Here is a 20582-nt window from a genome sequence, read left to right on the forward strand (position 1 = left end):
CACCAGCTGTGTATGAGGGTTCCTCTTTCTTCACATCCTCTCCAACATTTGTTGTTTTTTGTCTTGGTGATTATAGCCATTCTAACGGGCGTGAGGTGGTATCTTAGTGTTGTTTTGATTTGCATTTCCCTGATGATTAGTGATGTTGAGCATCTTTTCATGTGCCTATTGGCCATCTGTATATCTTCCTTGGAGAAGTGTCTGTTCATTTCCTCTGCCCATTTTTTGATTGGGTTGTTTGTTTTTTTGTTGTTCAATTGTGTGAGTTCTTTATATATTATGGAGATCAACCCCTTGTCAGATGTATGTTTTGCAAATATTCTCTCCCAGCTGGTTGGTTGTTTGTTCATCTTGATTCTGGTTTCATTTGTCTTATAAAAGCTCTTTAATCTGATAAAGTCCCACTTGTTTATTTTTTCTTTAGTTTCCCTAGTCTGGGTAGGCATGTCATCCGAAAAGATTCCTTTAAAACCAATGTCAAATAGTGTGTTGCCTATATTTTCTTCTATGAGTTTTATAGTTTCAGGTCTCACCTTCAGGTCTTTGATCCATTTTGAGTTAATTTTTGTGAATGGGGATAGCACATGGTCCACTTTCATTCTTTTGCATGTGGCTGTCCAGTTTTCCCACCACCATTTATTGAAGAGACTTTCCTTTCTCCATTGCATGTTCTTAGCACCTTTGTCGAAAATTAGCTGTCCGTATATGTGTGGTTTTATTTCTGGGCTTTCAATTCTGTTCCATTGATCTGTGTGTCTGTTTTTGTACCAGTACCATGCTGTTTTGATTACTATTGCTTTGTAGTATGTTTTGAAGTCAGGAATTGTGATGCCTCCTGCTTTGTTCTTTTTCTTTAGGATTTCTTTAGCTATTCGGGGTCTTTTGTTGCCCCATATAAATTTTAGTATTCTTTTTCTATTTCTGTGAAGAATGTCATTGGGATTCTGATTGGGATTGCATTGAATCTGTAGATTGCTTTAGGTAATATAGACATTTTAACTATGTTTATTCTTCCAATCCACGTGCATGGGATATCTTTCCATTTCTTTATGTCATCGTGGATTTCCCTCAATAATGTCTTGTAGTTCTCATTGTATAGGTCCTTCACCTCCTTGGTAAGATTTATTCCTAGGTATTTTATTCTTTTTGATGCAATTGTAAATGGTATTATCTTTTGAGCTCTCTTTCTGTTAGTTCATTATTAGCATATAGAAATGCAACTGATTTTTGTAGATTGATTTTGTACCCTGCAACTTTGCTGTAGTTGTTGATTGTTTCTAACAGTTTTCCAACAGATTCTTTAGGGTTTTCTATATATACAATCATGTCATCTGCAAATAGTGAGAGTTTCACTTCTTCGTTACCTATTTGGATTCCTTTTATTCCTTTTTCTTGCCTAATTGCTCTGGCCAAAACCTCCAGTACTATGTTGAACAGGAGTGGTGAGAGTGGGCAGCCCTGCCTCGTTCCTGTTCTCAGAGGAATGGCTTTCAGTCTTTCCCCGTTGAGTATGATGTTAGCTGTGGGTTTGTCATATATGGCCTTTATTATGTTGAGGTACTTTCCTTCTATTCCCATTTTATTGAGAGTTTTTATCATAAATGGATGTTGTATCTTGTCAAATGCCTTCTCTGCATCTATTGAGACGATCATGTGGTTTTTATTCTTTGTTTTGTTGATGTGATGTATCACGTTGATTGATTTGCGGATGTTGAACCATCCCTGCGTCTCTGGTATAAATCCCACTTGATCATGGTGTATGATCTTTTTAATATATTGTTGTATTCGGTTTGCCAATATTTTGTTGAGGATTTTTGCATCAATGTTCATCAGCGATATTGGCCTGTAATTTTCTTTCTTTGTATTGTCTTTGTCTGGTTTTGGTATCAGGGTGATGTTGGCCTCATAGAATGATTCAGGAAGTGTTCCATCTTCCTCTATTTTTTGGAATAGTTTGAGGAGGATGGGTATTAAATCTTCTTTGAATGTTTGGTAAAATTCACTGGAGAAGCCATCTGGTCCTGGACTTTTATTTTTTGGGAGGTTTTTGATTACTATTTCAATCTCTTTACTTGTTATTGGTCTATTCAGATTCTCCATTTCTTCTTGGTTCAATTTTGGGAGGTTGTATAAGTCTAAGAATTTATCCATTTCTTCTAGATTGTCCAATTTGTTGGCATATAATTTCTCATAGTATTCTCTTATAATCCTCTGTATTTCCATGGTATCCGTTGTAATTTCTCCTCTTTCATTTCTAATTTTATTTACTTGAGCCTTTTCTCTTTTTTTCTTAGTAAGCCTGGCTAAGGGTTTGTCTATTTTGTTTATCTTCTCGAAGAACCAACTCTTTGTTTCATTAATCCTTTCTACTGTTTTTTTGGTCTCAATATCATTTATTTCTGCTCTGATTTTTATTATTTCTCTCCTTCTGCTGACTTTGGCCTTTGGTTGTTCTTCTTTTTCTAGTTCTGTTAGGTATAATTTAAGGTTCCCTATTTGGGCTTTTTCTTGTTTGTTAAGGTGGGCTTGTATCGCTATGAGTTTCCCTCTCAGGACCGCTTTTGCTGCATCCCATATGGTTTGATATGGCATGTTATCATTTTCGTTTGTTTCCAGATAGTTTTTGATTTCTCCTTTAATTTCATCAATGATCCATTGGTTGTTCAGTAGCATGTTGTTTAATCTCCACATTTTTGTCACTTTCCCAGTTTTTTTTCATGGTTCATTTCCAGTTTCATAGCATTATGGTCTGAAAAGATGCTTGTTATGATTTCAATCTTCTTAAATTTATTGAGGCTTGCTTTGTTTCCCAACATATGGTCTATCCTTGAGAATGTCCCATGCGCGCTTGAGAAGAATGTGTAGTCAGCTGTTTTTGGGTGGAGTGCTCTGTATATGTCTACTAGGTCCATCTCGTCCAGTTTTTCATTTAAGTCTAATATTTCTTTATTAACTTTTTGTCTGGATGATCTATCCATTGCTGTAAGTGGGGTGTTAAGATCCCCTACTATTATTGTGTTGTTGTTGATTTCTCCTTTTAGGTTTGTTAATAGTTGTTTTATGTACATTGGTGCTCCTATGTTGGGTGCATATATATTTATAAGTGATATGTCTTCTTGATGGAGTGTCCCTTTTATCATTATATATTTCCCTTCTTTGTCTTTCTTAACCTGTTTTATCTTGAAGTCTACTTTGTCTGATATGAGTATGGCAACACCTGCTTTCTTTTGTTTGCCATTAGCTTGCAGTATTGTCTTCCATCCTTTCACTCTGAGCCTGTGCTTGTCTTTAGTGCTAAGATGTGTTTCCTGAAGGCAGCATATTGTTGGGTCTTGCTTTTTAATCCATCTTGCCACTCTGTATCTTTTGATTGGAGAGTTCAATCCATTTACATTTAGGGTAATTATTGAAATATGAGGGCTGAATGTTGCTGTTTTGTCACTTATTTTCTGGTTCTTTTGCATATCCTTTGTTTCTTGTCCCATTTGTTTTGGACTACCAATTCAGTTTGGTTGTTCTGTCTTATGATTCTTCTAGTTTTCTCTTTGTTTATCATATGTGGTTTTGCTTTGATTATTTGTTTAGTGGTTACCTTGAGGTTTGGGCAAAAAATCTTGTGTATGAGATAGTCCATTATCTGATAGCCTCCTATTTCCTTATACTAAGTCAATTCAGTCACTTTCCTCTTCGCCTTCTAAGTTGCTCTTGTTATACCTTATTCTATCTTGTGTTGTGGCTGTGTGTTTACAGTGATGAGGTTAAATTTATTTTTGGTGAATTTCTTCCTTTGATCTTTGAGTTTAGTATTTAAGTGGTTGCTAACCTATTCCGGTAAAGATCTACTATTTCTCTGATTTTGTCTACCTACTTTTCTCCTTACTCCAAGCTTTGTGTTCCCTTTCTCTTCTTTTTTTTCAGGCCTGAGGGCCTTCTTGAGTATTTCTTGTAGTGGGGGTCTCGTGGCCATGAACTCCCTTAGCTTTTGTTTATCTGGGAGAGTTACTATTTCTCCATCATATTTGAAGGATATTTTTGCTGGATAGAGTATTCTTGGCTGAAAGTTTTTGTCTTTTAGTATTTTGAATATATCATTCCAGTCTCTTCTAGCCTGAAAAGTTTCTGTTGAGAAATCCGCTGAGAGCCTGATGGGAGTTCCTTTGTACGTTATTTTTTGTTTTTGTCTAGCTGCCCTTAATATTGTTTCTTTGTTGTTGACCCTGGCTAGCCTTACCACTAGGTGTCGTGGTGAAGGCCTTTGTCTGTTAATATATATAGGTGTCCTGTTGGCTTCGCTTACTGGTATTTCCTGGTCCTTCCCCAGATTTGGGAAATTTTCAGCTATTATTTCCTTGAATAGGCTCTCTGTTCCTCTTTCCCTCTCCTCTCCCTCAGGAATACCTATAATTCTTATGTTACATTTTCTAATAGAGTCAGATATTTCTCGGAGTCTTTCTTCATTTCTTTTTAGTCTTAGTTCTCTCTCTTCTTCCATCTGGAGTATATCTGTATTCCTATCCTCTAAAGCACTAATTCTTTCCTCCATATTGTCAGCTCTGTTCTTTAAAGATTCCAGATTCTCCTTTATCTCCTCCATTGTGTTCTTCATCTCCATCAGCACTGATTGGTTTTTCTTTATGATTTCAATCTCTTTTGTGAAGAAACTCCTAATCTCATTGAATTGTTTGTCTGTGTTGTCTCGTATTTCGTTGAGTGTTTTTATGATAGCTATTTTGAAATCTCTGTCATTTAGTTTATGGATTTCTGTGTCTTCGGGGTTGATTTCTGGGTGCTTGTCATTTTGTTTCTGGTCTGGTGATTTCATATATTTTTGCATTGTGGTTCCTCTGTTGGTTTTGATTTTCCTCATCCTGGAAGTCTCTGGTTGCAATTTCCACCTGCCGCCACTGTCTGGTGGTAAAGGGCTGTGTAGTCTAAGCCCCCTGCGCTCTGCCCCAGTTTTTCTGCTGCGATCCGCAGTTTTGTTTTGTTTTTTCTTCCTGCTGCGATCCACGGGTCCAGTCCAGTTTGTTCAGGTCTGCCTCGGATCGCTAGGTCTGGTCGAGCTGCAGACTCCGGGTTGCGGGGACGGGGGAGCTCTCTCTTTTGCCCTCTGGGTCTCTGACGTGGGAGGCTTCTCGTTTGCCCCTCTTTATCCGCTCTCTGGGGTGCTCAGATGTTGATGGTAGCCCTGTGGCTCCTCTGAGTCCTCTGTGTGGGAGTTTCCCACTGGCTGAGAGAGCCCGAAGAGCTACAGTTTTCCCGCCGAGGGCCGCCCCTCCCCCCTCTCTGGGAGCCGCGCGGACCGGGATCGCTGATCTGATGAGGAGGGAGCGGAGTTCTCCTTACCTCTCCCCACTTCCTCTGGGGGCCCAGCACGTTCCGCTCTCAGATGTGCGGCAGTGTGGATCCCTCCGCTCTAGGTTTTCACTGTCTGGGATTCCGTTGTTGGTCTGTGGCTGTTGCTTTTGTTGTATTTTGTGGGGGAAGAATTCACGGGAAAGCTCACTCCGCCATGATGCTGACGTCACTCCTCCTCCTCCTCCTCCTCCTCCTTGACTCTCATGGTACTCTTTTTTAATTAAAAAAAAAATAGTACATGCACTTAGCAAAAATTTCAAGAGTACAAAAAGTGTTTACAATTAAAAACATTGTCTGTCTGCCACTCCAATATGAGAAGACAATGAAAGTTAGTTCTCCTCTTTTTAAGCAACCGTTGTTAACAGTTTCTCATATATTTTTTCAGAAATTTTTTATGCATATACAAGTTACATATATGTACATGCTGTGTTTTCTTAAATATATTCACAAATAAAAATAACCTTTAGGGGCTGGCCCAGTGGCTTAGTGGTTAAGTTTGTGTGCTCCACTTTGGCGGCCCAGGGTTCACAGGTTCGAATCCTGGGTGCGCACTGAGGCACTGCTCATCAAGCCATGCTGTGGTGGCATCCCACATACAAAATAGAGAGAGATGGGCACAGATGTTAGCTCAAGACCAATCTTCCTCAGCAAAAGGAGGAGGGTTGGCCACGGATCTTAGCTTAGGGCCAATCTTCCTCACAAAAGAATCCAAAAAAACAAAAAAAATAACCTTTAGATACTGTTCTGCACCTTATTTTTTCTTTAACATATTTTGTAGACTGTTCAACACCAGTCATTCAGTGTTGTTGTTAAATAACAACATTCAGTGTTGATAGGTAAATGAATTAACATATGTAAAGTGCTTAGAACATTGCCTGGGACATAGTAAGCATTCAAGAAATGTTAGCTTTTACGTCATCATCATTTTCCTGTTTTTTTGTTTTAGAGGTGCCTGTTCTTTTTAATGGTTGTATAGTATTCCATTATGTGGATGTACGGTAATTTGTTTAATCTGACCCTTATTGAAGGAAATTTTGGTTATTTGGCATTGTAAACAAAGATAGAATGATGTTCTGTGTGTGTGTGCATGTGTTCGTATAGAATAAAGTTTTCAGGTTGTATTTTTTTAAGGTTGACATTGTTCTACCATTCTCTTTTATAAGCTGAGGTGCTTTATTGGCTTGCTTATCTCCTAGATACCGCATCACGATTGGCAATAAAACCTGTGTGTTTGAGAAGGAAAATGACCCTTCCGTTATGCGCTCACCTTCTGCTGGGAAGTTGATCCAGTACATTGTGGAGGATGGAGGCCATGTGTTTGCTGGCCAGTGCTATGCTGAGATTGAGGTCAGTGTGGTGGTTGGGCTTTTGGGTCATGGGAGGGAAGATAGGAAAAGGGTTGGCTGGGATGGACTAGGACTAAAGAGTAACAGAAAGGAAATAGAAAACAGAAAGGAAAGAGCATCAATCAACCAACCAAAGAGTTGGTTTAATTGGGGTTATGAACCTTAAGATTTTGAAAACAAGTAAAAAGCTCACAGTTTCTATTTGACAGGTGAACAATCTCTGGCTCTAAAAATATATTTTAGGCAACAGCACTTACTGAGTGTTAGGTGTTATGCTAAGTGCTGGTTACAAAGAATAAATGTGATAGGTGGAGTGGGGCCACAAAACAGACTAGTAATGAAATCTGAATTCTGAGACAGCCAAGCACAGAGTGCAGACGGCCACCTAACCCAAATCGGTGTGGGGCTGGGTGGAGGTGGGTGGACGGTAAGGAAAGAATTCCTGAAAGAGGGTCTTGGATCTTAGTTTTGAAAGAGATAGTAATGCAGCAGGTGAAGAAGGACAGAGAAAAATGTTTAAAGGTGAAGGAACAGCATGTACAAAGGCAGGAAGCAAGAGAGTATGTTATATTTAGGGAACTGCAAGTACATATTGGTATTGCTTGAGAATGGACTAAAGTTTAATGGAAAATGGCAAGCAATGATGCTAAATAAGTAATCAAGATTTGAGATTGTGAAGGACCCCATAAGACATACTAAGAAGTTTAGACTATCCTGAAGACAATGGGGATCATTGAAGGATTTTACACAGAAAAGTATATGATGAGATTTGGGCTCTAGAATCATTGCTTTTAGTGACCTTGTTGGAGGTGTATAGCACGTAGGGAAATCTCTTGGGAGGTTTTTGAAGTACTCTAGGCCAGAAATGATGAGGGCCTAAACCAAAGAGATGGCAAGAGAGGAAGATTTTTGAGAGAGGTTTAGAAGATATACTTGGCTGGGCTTGGTAGTTGGTAGATAAGGGAGAAAGAGGAGTGAAGGATGAGCCTTAGGTTTTGGCCTGGATATCTTAGGTAGACAGACAGAATGAGCACCTAGATCCATGGGTATGAGGAGGGTAAATTGTTCGTCACTTCTAAGTACCAAACAAGTAGAAACACAAACTATGGCGAAATGAATTTCAACATTAGGAACAAGAAATGTCAGTAGCTGTCATTAATCCCTAAAGCTAGGTTCTGAGAGATTTTCTAATTGCCTTCTTTGGTAGTCTCTTGGAGGTTTTGATAGATTCGCGTTTTTCTGGATTGAATTAGATATAGTCCAAGGTAGATATTGAGGGAAAAACTGACCTCTTTAAATCATTCATCTGTGTAAAAAGATGTCAAACTCTAATTTTATTTATTTTTCATCGTAGGTGATGAAGATGGTAATGACCTTAACAGCTGCAGAGTCTGGCTGTATCCACTATGTCAAACGGCCTGGAGCAGCTCTTGACCCTGGCTGTGTATTGGCCATAATGCAGTTGGACAACCCAGTTAAGGTCCAGCAGGTGAGCAGGGTACCCGGTAGTTTTAATATTGCTCTCCAAGAGCTGATTACATGGTGGAGCTAGTTTGGAGGGGCAAGTGATTTCAATGCTTGGTTTGACAGTTTTTTCTTAAACTTTTTCCGCCCTGATCTTGTGCCTTGTATTTGTGCTGATAGTATTAAGGAACTAGAGTTTGCAAGAGTTCCTATGATACTAAGATTCTATGATTTCCCTCATGATGCTTCCTTCATTGACTTCTCTCCTTGTAGCTGGGTATGGTGAAGGGATGTCTTGATCTTGAATGATGAATCTACTAAGTTGCAGTGGTGTGTTCATACCCTCAGTAGAAGGTAGTGGATGACTTGATCTCTCATTGGGGTTGACAGGCTGAGCTTCACACCGGTAGTCTGCCGCGGATCCAGAGCACAGCACTCAGAGGCGAGAAGCTCCATCGAGTGTTCCACTATGTCCTGGATAATCTGGTCAACGTAATGAATGGATACTGCCTTCCAGATCCTTTTTTTAGCAGCAGGGTATGAATCACTTCTCTTGGGGAAGGCACGTACAAATAGGATACTTATTCTCCAAGATAGTTTAAAAGTTGCATGAGGATTTTTTTTAAAGGGAAGGAAAGAAAGCTGGCCTTTGGGATTTGGGATTTGAAGTCTTTAAATCCTTGCTGCTTATCTGTGTCGTTGACTCCACTTTAATTGGGATTTAAACCAGAGAACAAGGGCAGTGTTAGAGGCTTATATTGCAATTTCAAAGTACTATATGATAGTGAATTCCAATATACCATTTTATTTGGGTGATTGGGTTAATTTTGTCTGGATCTTATTTTATTATTTCCTTCTTCTCAGGTAAAAGACTGGGTAGAGCGGTTGATGAAGACCCTCAGAGATCCCTCCTTGCCTCTCCTAGAATTGCAAGATATTATGACCAGTGTCTCTGGCCGTATCCCCCCCAATGTGGAGAAGTCTATCAAGAAGGAAATGGCTCAGTATGCTAGCAACATCACATCAGTCCTCTGTCAGTTTCCTAGCCAGCAGGTATTTATAGATTAATGCCATCATTTTCTATTGGCTACTAATGCTGGAGTTCATGTTGTAGGATTCCTTCCTATTTGAATCCTCCTTACTATCTGGATGTTGTGCTTTTGCGGTTTTAAGCATTATGCCCTTCACAAAACTGCCTCACGATGCAAGACCAATAATGAAAGCACTGTATGTGAAATGTAAAGTATCTGTGGTTATGAGAAAAGCATATTGGCCATGTACTCCATAGAAGTTTGTTCTTGGGGCTGTGCCCTAATTAGAGGTATTTTGGTGAGTTTGAAGTAGAGGGATATTCATAGTTTTATTATCAGGGACTTCCTGCCTACCTCAGCAGCATGCTTACTCTTTGCTTGTAAAGCAAATTTACATGTAGGGAGTAAATCTTGGCAAGTGGGGAGTAAAGTTTGGACCTTGACCTTAGGCATATCTTGCCTGTCAGGGCCTCTGGGAGGAGAGTAGTTTTTATGCTGCACTCATTAGTTCATCTGGGAAAGGGTGAAAAGAAATAAAAGTTGCCTGCTTATTTAACACAAGCCCCTAAACCATGCCCAATAGCTTCCACTTGCTCAACATGTGAAAGATAGTGATTATGTTATAATTATGCAGATTCCTAGTGGTGGTGCTATACAGGCTAATGCTTTGGGTCCCTTTGTTGGGTTGGGCTTCATTTTTTCTCTTTCTTCTGCTTTAGATCGCCAACATCCTAGATAGCCATGCAGCTACACTGAACCGGAAATCTGAACGGGAGGTCTTCTTCATGAACACTCAGAGCATTGTCCAGCTGGTACAGAGGTAGTTACATGTAACTCTAGATTCTCAGACCTCTCCATCCCCATACCTTCCTTTCTTCTAAGTAGTCACAAAGAGATATACCTCAGGTTGGACTTAGAGAAATTAGAAAGTACTTATATCTTAGGACTCCTTATCTTCTAAATACCTTATTATTTTCTAAATATCTTAGACATGTGAGCTAACGCTCATAGTTGATATTTCTCATGACTTCTTTCTAATCTACATCTTTCTGTCAAATATTAAGGTACATAAATTTCATTGTTTTCTTTTTCCTTGCAATTTTGATGAAACTCCTAATTTTTCTTCTAGCACAGGGCCCAGTATGATATTCTTCTTAACTTATGAAGCTAACTATTGAACTAAAGGAATATTCACAGAACATTTTCAACTTTAAGATACTCATAAATTTTTCAGATATCTCTTAGCCATTTCAAGGGTGTGGTAATCATTTCTACTTAGCAGTGGCAACTTATCAGTGTATTGTTAGGTAGGGCTATCAAGTGGGTTTTGGTTTTGTTTTGTTCTCCTTTTTTCTCTTTTCCTTTATAAAAAAGATCTTGCCTGTAGCCAGATTTCTTTTAGGCTTGGAATTTAAATTAATCTGGTTAGTTGATTCTAGGCTGGCCCCTGTCCTGCCCTATATTCAGAGGGAAGGTAGTTCAGTAGAAAGTCTAGAAAGTAAATCTGGGCCCTGGGTTTATTATTTAATAGTCTGTTATTTAATAGTGTGAGCCTGTCAGGTTTTTCAGTGGAGACTTTTTCTGTTTGTCTAGATACCGAAGTGGTATCCGAGGCCACATGAAGGCTGTGGTGATGGATCTGCTGCGACAGTACCTGCGAGTAGAGACGCAATTCCAGAATGGTAAGCCTCTTCGTGAGGACTCTGTATCTGAGAAAGTTTCCCTATAGGACTGTGCAACAGCTGAACCAGTTCATCCTGTCACTAACACTTGTCGTTGACAAACTCTTTTCTCCTTTCACCACTCCCTTAAAAACTAAACCTCCGGGGCTGGCCTGGTGGCGTAGCGGTTAAGTTTGTGTGTTCTGCTTCGGAGGCCCAGGGTTCGCGAGTTTGGATCCTGGGCACGGACATACTCACCACTCATCAAGCCATGCTGAGGTGGCGTCCCACATAGAAGAGCTACGACTCTACAACTGTGATACACACAACTATCTACTGGGGCTTTGGGGAGAAAAAGGAGAAAAGAGGAAGATTGGCAACAGATGTTAGGACAGGGCCAATCTTCCTCAAAAAAACAAAACCTTAACCTCCATATCCCACTAGTGCCAAAGAAAGAACAGCAGCAAAACACAGCTTGATGAGATTATGAAATCAGTGTGCTTCTGGGAAAGAGCTGAGATAGTTTTTCTAGTAAAGATTAGCATTCTCTGTTGATGTCTTCTTGACTGCGGATAGCATGAGTTGGTTTAGTCATGACCAGGTTGAAATTGAGAAACCCTATCTGAAGAGCTTGCCTCTCAGCACCTAATCCATGGAATGAACCACAGGCATCTAAACAAGACAGATTTTCTAGTACTTTTCAGTGTATCATTTATGTGGAATTTATCCCTGGCTTTCTCTGAAGAGCTTCACTAAATGATGTGTAAAGTCTCTACATGTGAAACACACTGGCTAAGATTTTAAAGCCACATATGCTGATACTGCTTCCTGCCACAAGATGGCAGTGAAACACCATAGAATTTGAAATATTACCTAACATTTTCTTCTATCTGTTTTGATCCCTTTTGCATCCTTTAAAGAATGGCTCTGCCACTCATAACCAGCAAAAATCCTCAAGTAAATATTAGCAAACTGAATCCAGCAATATATAAAATAATATATGACCATCAAGTTGGCTTTATCCCATTTTTAATTAATTAATACAAACTTGATTAATATTAACAAAACTGTTTAATGAAATTTATCATATAATAGATTAAAAGGAAAAATCATGGTCATCAACTCAAGATATGGGAGAAAAAAGCATTTGACAAATTTATTATCCATTCATGGTAAACTCTTGGCAAACAAAGAATGGAATGGAACTTCTTTAATCATGTAAAGGTCTTCCACAAAAAATCTATAGGCTACATCATACATAATGGCAAAATTTTGAAAGCATTCTTTTTTTTTTTTTTTTTTTTGGTGAGGAAGATCAGCCCTGAACTAACATCCATGCCAATCCTCCTCTTTTTGCTGAGGAAGACTGGCCCTGGGCTAACATCTGTGCCTATCTTCCTCCACTTTATATGGGATGCCACCACAGCATGGCCTGACAAGCAGTGCACTGGTGCGTGCTCTGTATCCGAACCTGGGCCGCCAGCAGCGGAGCGCGTGCGCTTAACCGCTACACCACGAGGCCAGCCCGAAAGCATTCTTTTTAAGATTAGGAATAAGACAAGGACACCTGCTGTCACTACTTCTGTTCATTATCATACTGGATGTCCTAGCCAGTGCACTAAGGCAAGAAAAAGAATTAAAAGGACGAGGATTGGAAAGGAATAAGGAGATAAATCTTCCATTATTAGATATGATATGATATCTACCTGGAAAGCCTCAAAGAATCCACATATTTAGTATTAGAATTATTTAAAGTCTACAAAGGTTGCTAGATATAAAAGTCAATGTAGAAAATTCGAATGTATTTCAATTTATAGTACAACATTTGTTTAGAAAAGCAATTTAGAAAAATATGCCATTTAAAATAGCAACCCAAAATGAAATACTAAGGAATAAGTCTAACAAAAAATGTATAAGCCTCTTTTGGAGAAAATTATAATCAGTGAACAATAATAATGAAGACCTAAATAAATATCATGGTCTTAGATGGGAAAATACACTTGCAAAGTATTGATTCTCCATGAATTCATCTGTAGATTCATTGACATTCCAATAAAAATCCTAGTAGGGGATTTTCATGGAATTTGTGAAGCTAATTATAAAATTTACATGAAAGAAAAGTCTGACAATTAACCAAGATACTTCTAAAGAAATACAAGGCAGAGGGATTTGTCCAAATGTCAAGATTTAATATAAAGCCACATTAATGAAGAGATTATAATATTGGTTAATAGACTAATGTAACATAACAGCCCAGAAACAGATCCACAAGTATATGAAAACTTACTGTATAACAGAGCAGACATTGTAGATCATGAGGAAAGGATAGACTTTTCAATAAATGATACCGGGACAATGGGTTATTCCTTTGCAAAACCAAAAAAAGAAATTGGATCCCTGCCTTATACCATACACACAAAAATCAATTCCAGATGAATTAAAGACTTAAACATGTACTAAAGAGGCAAAACTACTGAATTTTTAGGAGAATATCCTTATCACCTCAGAGTAGGGAAGATTTTGTCATACAAGACACAGCAAGTGCAAACTATAAAGGAAAAGCTTGATGAATTCAACCCTGCTTAAGAACTTCTGTTCATGAAAAGATATAAGGAGACTGAAGACACAAGCCACAAAGTGGGAGAAAATATTTACAAAACATACACCTAACAAAGGCATTAGTATCTAGATTCTACAGAGAACTGCAGTAAAAGACAACCTAATAGAAAAAGACAACCTAATAGAAAAGTAAACAAAAGATATAAAAAGGTAATTCACAGAAAGGGAAACACAAATGATCCACAAACTTATGAAAAGATGTTCAATCTCATTACTAATTAGAGAAATGTGGACAAAACCATGAGATGGGCAAAAATTAAAAAGTCACGTCATCTTCTTTCCCTGTTTCTGTAAGTGGAAGTACAAATTTCCAGTGTGCAAACCACTTTGAAAAACGGTTTGTCAATAAAAGGAGTGGAACTTTTTAATACTCTTCAACTTAGCAATTTCACTCTTAGATAATATATTCTAGAGAAACTCTTACACAAGTTATTAGGAGACATATACAGGATCGTTTGTGGCAGCATTGTTCGTAATACCAAAAAAGGAAACAATCCAGATATATAAAACTAGAATAGATAATTGAATTCTCTAGTATATTTCTACAATGGATTACTATATAGCAGTGAAAATGGGTGAACCAAGGTACACAAATGAACAAAAGGATGAATCTCAAAAACATGATGTTAAGGGAAAGGAACAAGTAACAGAAGGATCCATACACAGCGATTCCATTGTTATTAAGTTGAAAAACAGGAAAATGAAACTATATATATACGTGTGATAAATGTAAAGAAAAGCAAAAGAATGATTAACATAAAATTCAGCTTAGTAGTTGTTTCTAAAAAGGATCACATAGGATCCTTTGAAGATACTAAAAATGTTCTATTAAGATAGATGATAGTTACATGGGTGTTTATTTTTCTGTATGTATATTTCACAATAAAATTTTTTTAAAAAGAGAACAGTTGGTATCGTTACTTCCTTTCTGCCTAGTGTCTCCACTGCCTCCCCGCTGGTTATATATTCTTTTTATTACCCCTGGTCCTCTTAATTCCTATTACCAAGATAGGTTTCTGTTGTCACTTCAAAGCTAAGTCTTGGTCAGGAAAAATATGAATTTATATAGGACAACCAATTTTTAAACAGCTTCTATTTTGTTCTAGTTTTCATTTTGAAAAAAAATCTTGTGTCAATCTTTAATATTTAAAACAGATAAAAGCAGAGTCGCCCTGATTGAATGTACTCAGTATTCTAGGAATCCATGGTAATGCAGTTTGAATGCCACTGTTCTGCGTTGTAACTTAACATGGTGTCTGAACTGAAGTGATAATCCTGTAGTATTTTCATGATTTCATAAAATTCTGACCCTTGAGACTATTTAAACACTAATTCTCTTTTACTTGGAAATTTAATTCCGAGGTAAGCCGTTTTCTAAAGAACTGAATATTGCTTATATCCCATGGTAGATATTACTACACTATACCTGAAGCTTATGCTTCTGTTTCAAAACAGCTTTTCTAGCCAGAACTAACCGGCCCCTGGTGGGCTTCTGAAAGGCCAGTGAAAATATACATAACTATACTCTCCCTATAGACCTTTTGACTTAATGCCTGGTTCTCCTTGATCTATGCCTTAATTTGGATTTGGAATTCCTTGGTATTGCTTAGCTATTTCATGGACTTAGAGGGGAAAATGTTGATTCCAGAGGTAGCAGCCATCCTTCTTGTGGATATTGATAAGTTTGTTTATGTGGTTTTATTTTTGAGCTAAAACTGTTCCTTCTACTTAGGGTGAAACAGTTTCAGTGAGTCAAACATGGAACCAGAATCTCAAGCTGGGGTAGTCTTTAAAGATCATCGGGTTTAATGGTATTGACATTCCTTTTTAAGCAACAGAATCCTCTTTTCTAAGGAAATCATTCCAGGAAGCTAAATGAGAGAGTTTAGAGTAAGGGTGGGGGTTAGAGTTATCCCCAACCCCTCAGTTTCTAAGGCACACCCTCCCTCCACCTCCCAATTTTTTTAAATGAAAATGAGGCCCAGAGAGGTAATGTGATTTGCCTAGGAGCACATAGTAAGTTGGCAACAGAGCTAGGCTTTGAGCCCAGGTCTTATACCAGATTGCCTGACTCCTAGTCCAGCGTTCCTTTTACTAAACCACACTGCCAATTCTGTACAAATCCATCCAAGAAAATTCTTAAGATGTTTCTTCTCATTGCTTATCAGGTGCATTATAGATAATAAAAAACAAACAAATAGCATGTAAACGTGAATATTCATACATGGGTGAAAACCATTTCTTTTTGCTGCTTGCAGGTCACTATGACAAATGTGTGTTTGCCCTTCGGGAGGAGAACAAGAGTGACATGAACGCTGTACTGAACTATATCTTCTCTCATGCTCAAGTCACCAAGAAGAATCTTCTGGTCACAATGCTTATTGTGAGTACCATTTTTCAGAACCTGTAATGATGGTTGATGGGATAAAAAAGCATTTCTCCTTCTGATGGCCGTGGTTAGAGGAAAAGCTCCTGTCTTTTATAATTGTGGGATGAGTGGGGCTTGGGTTGTGGATTAACAGTTTCTCACGTCTACCTTTGTCCTTGACCTGAAGGAACCTGCTCCAGTCGGGAAAGGATTATTCTGGCTATTTTGCATATAATCATGCACAGGAACTCAAATCTCTTGACTCTACTTAGAGATGCCCTGTGCTTCCCCATTCCTGCTTTCACCCATGACAGTAGCTTTAAAACTTAGTCTTATCTAACCAGTGTACTTTTTCGTTATAACTCTTGTTTGTTCCATGAATATAAGCAAACAAATATAAACAAAATACAACTGTTAGAAATCCAGTACTCCCCCCCCCCCAAGAAATTTAAATTTATTTTGGGTCTTTTTTTGGTCCCTTTCTGTTTTATTTACATGGAAATATAAGCTCTGATTATTGTATTGGTAGTAGATATATGCTTTTGTCCCCATAACCTAGTAATGTGAGAATCAGTAGAAAGTGGAAATGAGAGGTGAGACTAGTAAATGTGAATGGGGCTAATGTACATTTGACCAGTGGGTAGAATTTTTGTGGACTTGAGGATTTTTAAAGATGATTTGTAAGTTCTTCCCTTCTAGATTTTTCTGGTTGAGTTAATTCTAGGAATCAGAGAACAATAGGACTATTCTTAGAGTCCCCTACTCCATGAACAATTGCTTGCTGCTGTGTGTTTGTCTTTTTGTGGGGACTATAGTACCTTTTCACTCCTAGAGTTTCCTTTCCTGTCCTTTTGTGGAATTGGTCTGTTTGGTACCTTAATTCCATCATTTCTTTTTGGAGGAAGGAAACTAAATCTTCACTGTTTTTTTTTATTTCATAGTTCAGAATGAAGGGAAACTATTTACCTCATGTCTCTGGTTAACAACAGTGCTACTCATTCAGTTATCTGCCAACTGGTTAACTCTCAAGGATGTAATGTTTTTTAGAATAGCCACTTTTAAAAATATGTAATTACAGGGAGAGTTCATTACCTTTGCTACCCTAGAATGGCTGGACGGTGGGGAAACCAGAAGATGTATTTGAAAGGAAAAAAAAAATGTCAGCACTGTGTGCTGTTTCAACTTCCCTGACTGACAGTGTTCGGCAAAGAATGATATTATCTATGGCAACTTGCTAATTTTTTTTCTCAATCAAAAGACGGAAGAAACTTCTGACTAGTTAGATTTTTTTTTTTTTAATTTTAATACAAGGATTGTTAATTCTCATTTCAATAAAGCCAAGAGTTTCTGGCAGAAAAGGGTAATGATGAGGGAATGGAAGAATCTGTCAGTTTGGACCTAAAAAGGGGTGGAATTTGCCTTTTTAGGAAGTTAATTATGGTGAGTTTTCATTTTAATATGATTACCTTTTTAAGGACTTAACAGTTTTCTGCACTAAAAATAGACCAAAGCCCAGAATCCTTGGAGCAGCAGAAGAGTAATGATCGTCCAAGACTGTTGCTGGGTTTCTTAAATTCTAATTTGTAAGATATAGGGTCTCGGCTCGCTCCTTTTGCGGAGTGATTGTAAGTAACGCTTGCCTTAAGAATCTCATTATTGGAACACGGAGCCATATTTCCTCTGAGAATTCTGGAGTAGCTTTGAGCTGGGGCTGTTCATTTCTCAAGTAATCACGCTGGTGTGATGGAGAGAGAAAATGGCAGCTGTTCGGAGCTCAGGCCTTCAATTTTCTTCAGAGTCCAGTCACTCAAGTGTGTAATTACACGGGGGGTGCTGCAGAGCGTTGGGCCCTGTCAGAGAACTGGTTTGAGGCTTTGCTTTCTGCTTTTGCCAGTCAGGACAGGCAGAAGCCAATGGGACTCTGACTTGCTGCTGTTCTTTTTTCCCTACCTTGTCATCCTGATTACTTCTTACCTGCATGGATAGTACCCAAACTTTCTTTCCAACAGGCTGAGCTCTTTGGAGAAAAGAGCTGTTTGTTAGTGTTTGGGTTTGGATGAATAGCATGGGGAGGAGAGGAGGAGCTGGAGAAGGAAGAAGGTTGAAGGTGTGAACCAGGAAGATGGATTTGTCCTTTTCTTTATTTTGGCATTTCACATTTTTCTTTAAAGAAACAAAACAAAACGGTAAACATAATAGGATCTGTAGATTTTCATATCATTAAATTTCTTTTGAAATATCAGTTATTTTCACCTCATCTTAGAGAATTGGAAATGAAGAGGTTAATTGATATGATTGAGGGACAGCTGGCAGTGACTTATGGAGCCGGGATAAAAGCTCAAAAGGTGCTCTTTTCTGCTGATATTACTGAATGCCAGACTTGGGCTTCCTCTTTTCTTCTTTGGCAATGGTCAGGTCCTCCCACCTCCCCACGCCCCTCGCATCTGTGTTAATGGTGGTAACTGGTAAGAGCCATTTTAGTTGTTTGGATTACTCTTTCTGTAGGTTTTACTGTCTTTTACAGGTATCACCTGGACGTGGTAGCATTTGATTCCCCCAGCTTGGGTTCTCTGCTGGTTCCCCTTTCTTTGCTTACCTTGGTTTCCTGATTGATGATTATGTGCCTAGCATTCCAGTCTCTGCTTTCTAGAAGTAGGAATGTTGGTGGTGTGCTTTGCTGAGCTAGATGATGATTTCTGGGGCTTTTGAACCTAGAGGGGAAGGATCAAGAAAATCAGGCTTCCGTGAATCAATGTTACAGCATGTGGGTTGCCCCAAGGAAACTTCATCAGCTCCAGGTACTAACTAGCGTAACATGCCTACTGGTAACTTGCCTCAAAGACGCTCAAGCACATTTCTACTAATCTTTCACTCTATCTGGAACGCAAAATATCAAGTAAAATGCTCAAGTCCTGTCAAGTTTCCTCCATTTGGAGGAACATTGTGTCACAATTGAAAACAAAGTCTGCAAGACCAACACTAAGTTTATTTTTTGAAAGCTCTTAGATCTTAAGTTTAATTTTATAGGAAGAAACTTAGAGATAGAACATTGTTTATGTTTACTTAGAGATATTTAAGGGACTCTTTACCCAAATTAAGCAATTTGGTACCAATAAAAAGTATCAGTATCCTCATAGCTATCTAGATAGCAAAGTACATAGCCTATAGCCACCTTGATGCTGAGTAGTCTTCCTCTCATTATTTATATCTTATTTCTGGTATGGTCCGCATAAACATGATATAAACCATGCTTTGTTATGAGTAATGACATGCCTATGAGCCTCTGATTTGGTTTAGACAGGGAGCATTTAAAATGCTGATCAGTGCCTTTTTCCTCTTCTTAACATGACTGCAAATAATTTTGTCCAATGTGTAAGTAAAGAAGGAAAATCTTTCTCAGTGAACCCAAGTTTACTGAATACGGGTGATAATAACAATTTCTTGTTAAACCTGTCCCGTGACATCCTTGGAATATCAAAAAGTCCAGCTGTGACTGGAAAAAGCTACCATTCCATTGCTAATATTGAGACTAGTGCCTCACCCAGCTGAACAATAGTTACTGTCGTGAGAACATTACACATTGTCACATTCTTTACATTTTGAATTGCCTTCAGATCTTAGTATGCTAAGATCAGGTTGGACTATAGTAGGCTTTTCTGGCAGTCAGCTGTATAACTTTAGCTATGGTTTTGACACTTAAGCATATTTGTTATAATTCTGCAAATCTGAAATATTCCCTGTGGTTAGCCACCATCCAGGTTAAGAGTAAAAACAAGAAATAACTATGTGGTACCAATCTTAAGCATTACTGAATAATAATTTTTACTTCGGCCTGCAGATTTATGCTAGTGATCTGTAATCCCAAAATCAGCAGGTGGGCTCATTAAACAAACCTCTTTATGTTGAGGAAACACATCTCCTGACATAGTGACCATTTAATGTCATTCTTACAAAATGTTTACCAGGATTAGATGGTGATGTTGGGCAGTCCAGTTGTCCAAAGGAAGCCTGTCCCTAAGATAGAGGGCTATAAACTTCCTTTTTGGATGTTTGCATCTTAGGATGGGTGGTTTTGACGAACAGAATGGTCTTCCTTCCCTGGTGGTTTCTTTCAGGACCTGAACACTCTGTCTAGGTCAAGGACAAGAGAGGGTTGGGAAGTTACTCTACACATAATTTTCTAATGCCAAGCTTTTTCTAAGTACTAATGATGACAATGGAGAAAATAATATTTGAATGGAAAATTTCCAAGTCAGGATAAACTAATGAAAACAGTGATACTGTGTTTGATATTTCATATCCCAGAAAGATCTGATTTTTGTACTTTATCAGAAGGAGCCCAGGAAGATTGTCAGTTGGTGATCGTGAAAGAATAATTACTTCCATAGTATTTTTTCTAATCTCCATAGTTCATTTTTCTTACAGATACTGTTTCTTTTTCACTACCCCCTTTCTCACTCCCTTTCTCTCATAGTGGAAAGATGAAATGAAAAAATGATTTTTAAAAAAAGTAGTTTTGTGTGTTTTGTTTGTTTTGTTAAATTAGAACATGATCTGTAGTAAAGCAAGAGGATAACTCCACTTTTATTTATTTTAGTTTAATCTCAGATGTTAAACATTTCCTTTCAAGAGAAAACATTCCATACCAAATCTGATATAGGTTGGGTGGGTGGCTAGTGTTCCTATTTTGTCATGTTGGCTTTTGTTATTAATGTTGAGACTTTAATCTGGTTAT

General features: G+C 38.2%; 1 protein-coding gene across 11 annotated transcripts in view; it reads left to right on the forward strand.

Annotated features, from left to right (window-relative positions):
- ACACA (acetyl-CoA carboxylase alpha) overlaps positions 1–20582 on the forward strand; it is a 281626-nt gene that overhangs the window by 127611 nt on the left and 133433 nt on the right. For all 11 annotated transcript variants that reach the window (XM_087440845.1, XM_087440847.1, XM_087440846.1 and 8 more), the window contains 7 exons: positions 6555–6705; positions 8059–8193; positions 8559–8705; positions 9033–9221; positions 9919–10019; positions 10793–10881; positions 15738–15862. In XM_087440845.1, coding sequence (XP_087296971.1) covers positions 6555–6705; positions 8059–8193; positions 8559–8705; positions 9033–9221; positions 9919–10019; positions 10793–10881; positions 15738–15862 — 937 coding nt within the window. The remainder of the gene's footprint in view (positions 1–6554; positions 6706–8058; positions 8194–8558; positions 8706–9032; positions 9222–9918; positions 10020–10792; positions 10882–15737; positions 15863–20582) is intronic.

Source organism: Ceratotherium simum, chromosome 16 (genome assembly GCF_057802395.1).
Source record: "Ceratotherium simum simum isolate JZ-2026a chromosome 16, ASM5780239v1, whole genome shotgun sequence".
NCBI lineage: Eukaryota > Metazoa > Chordata > Mammalia > Perissodactyla > Rhinocerotidae > Ceratotherium > Ceratotherium simum.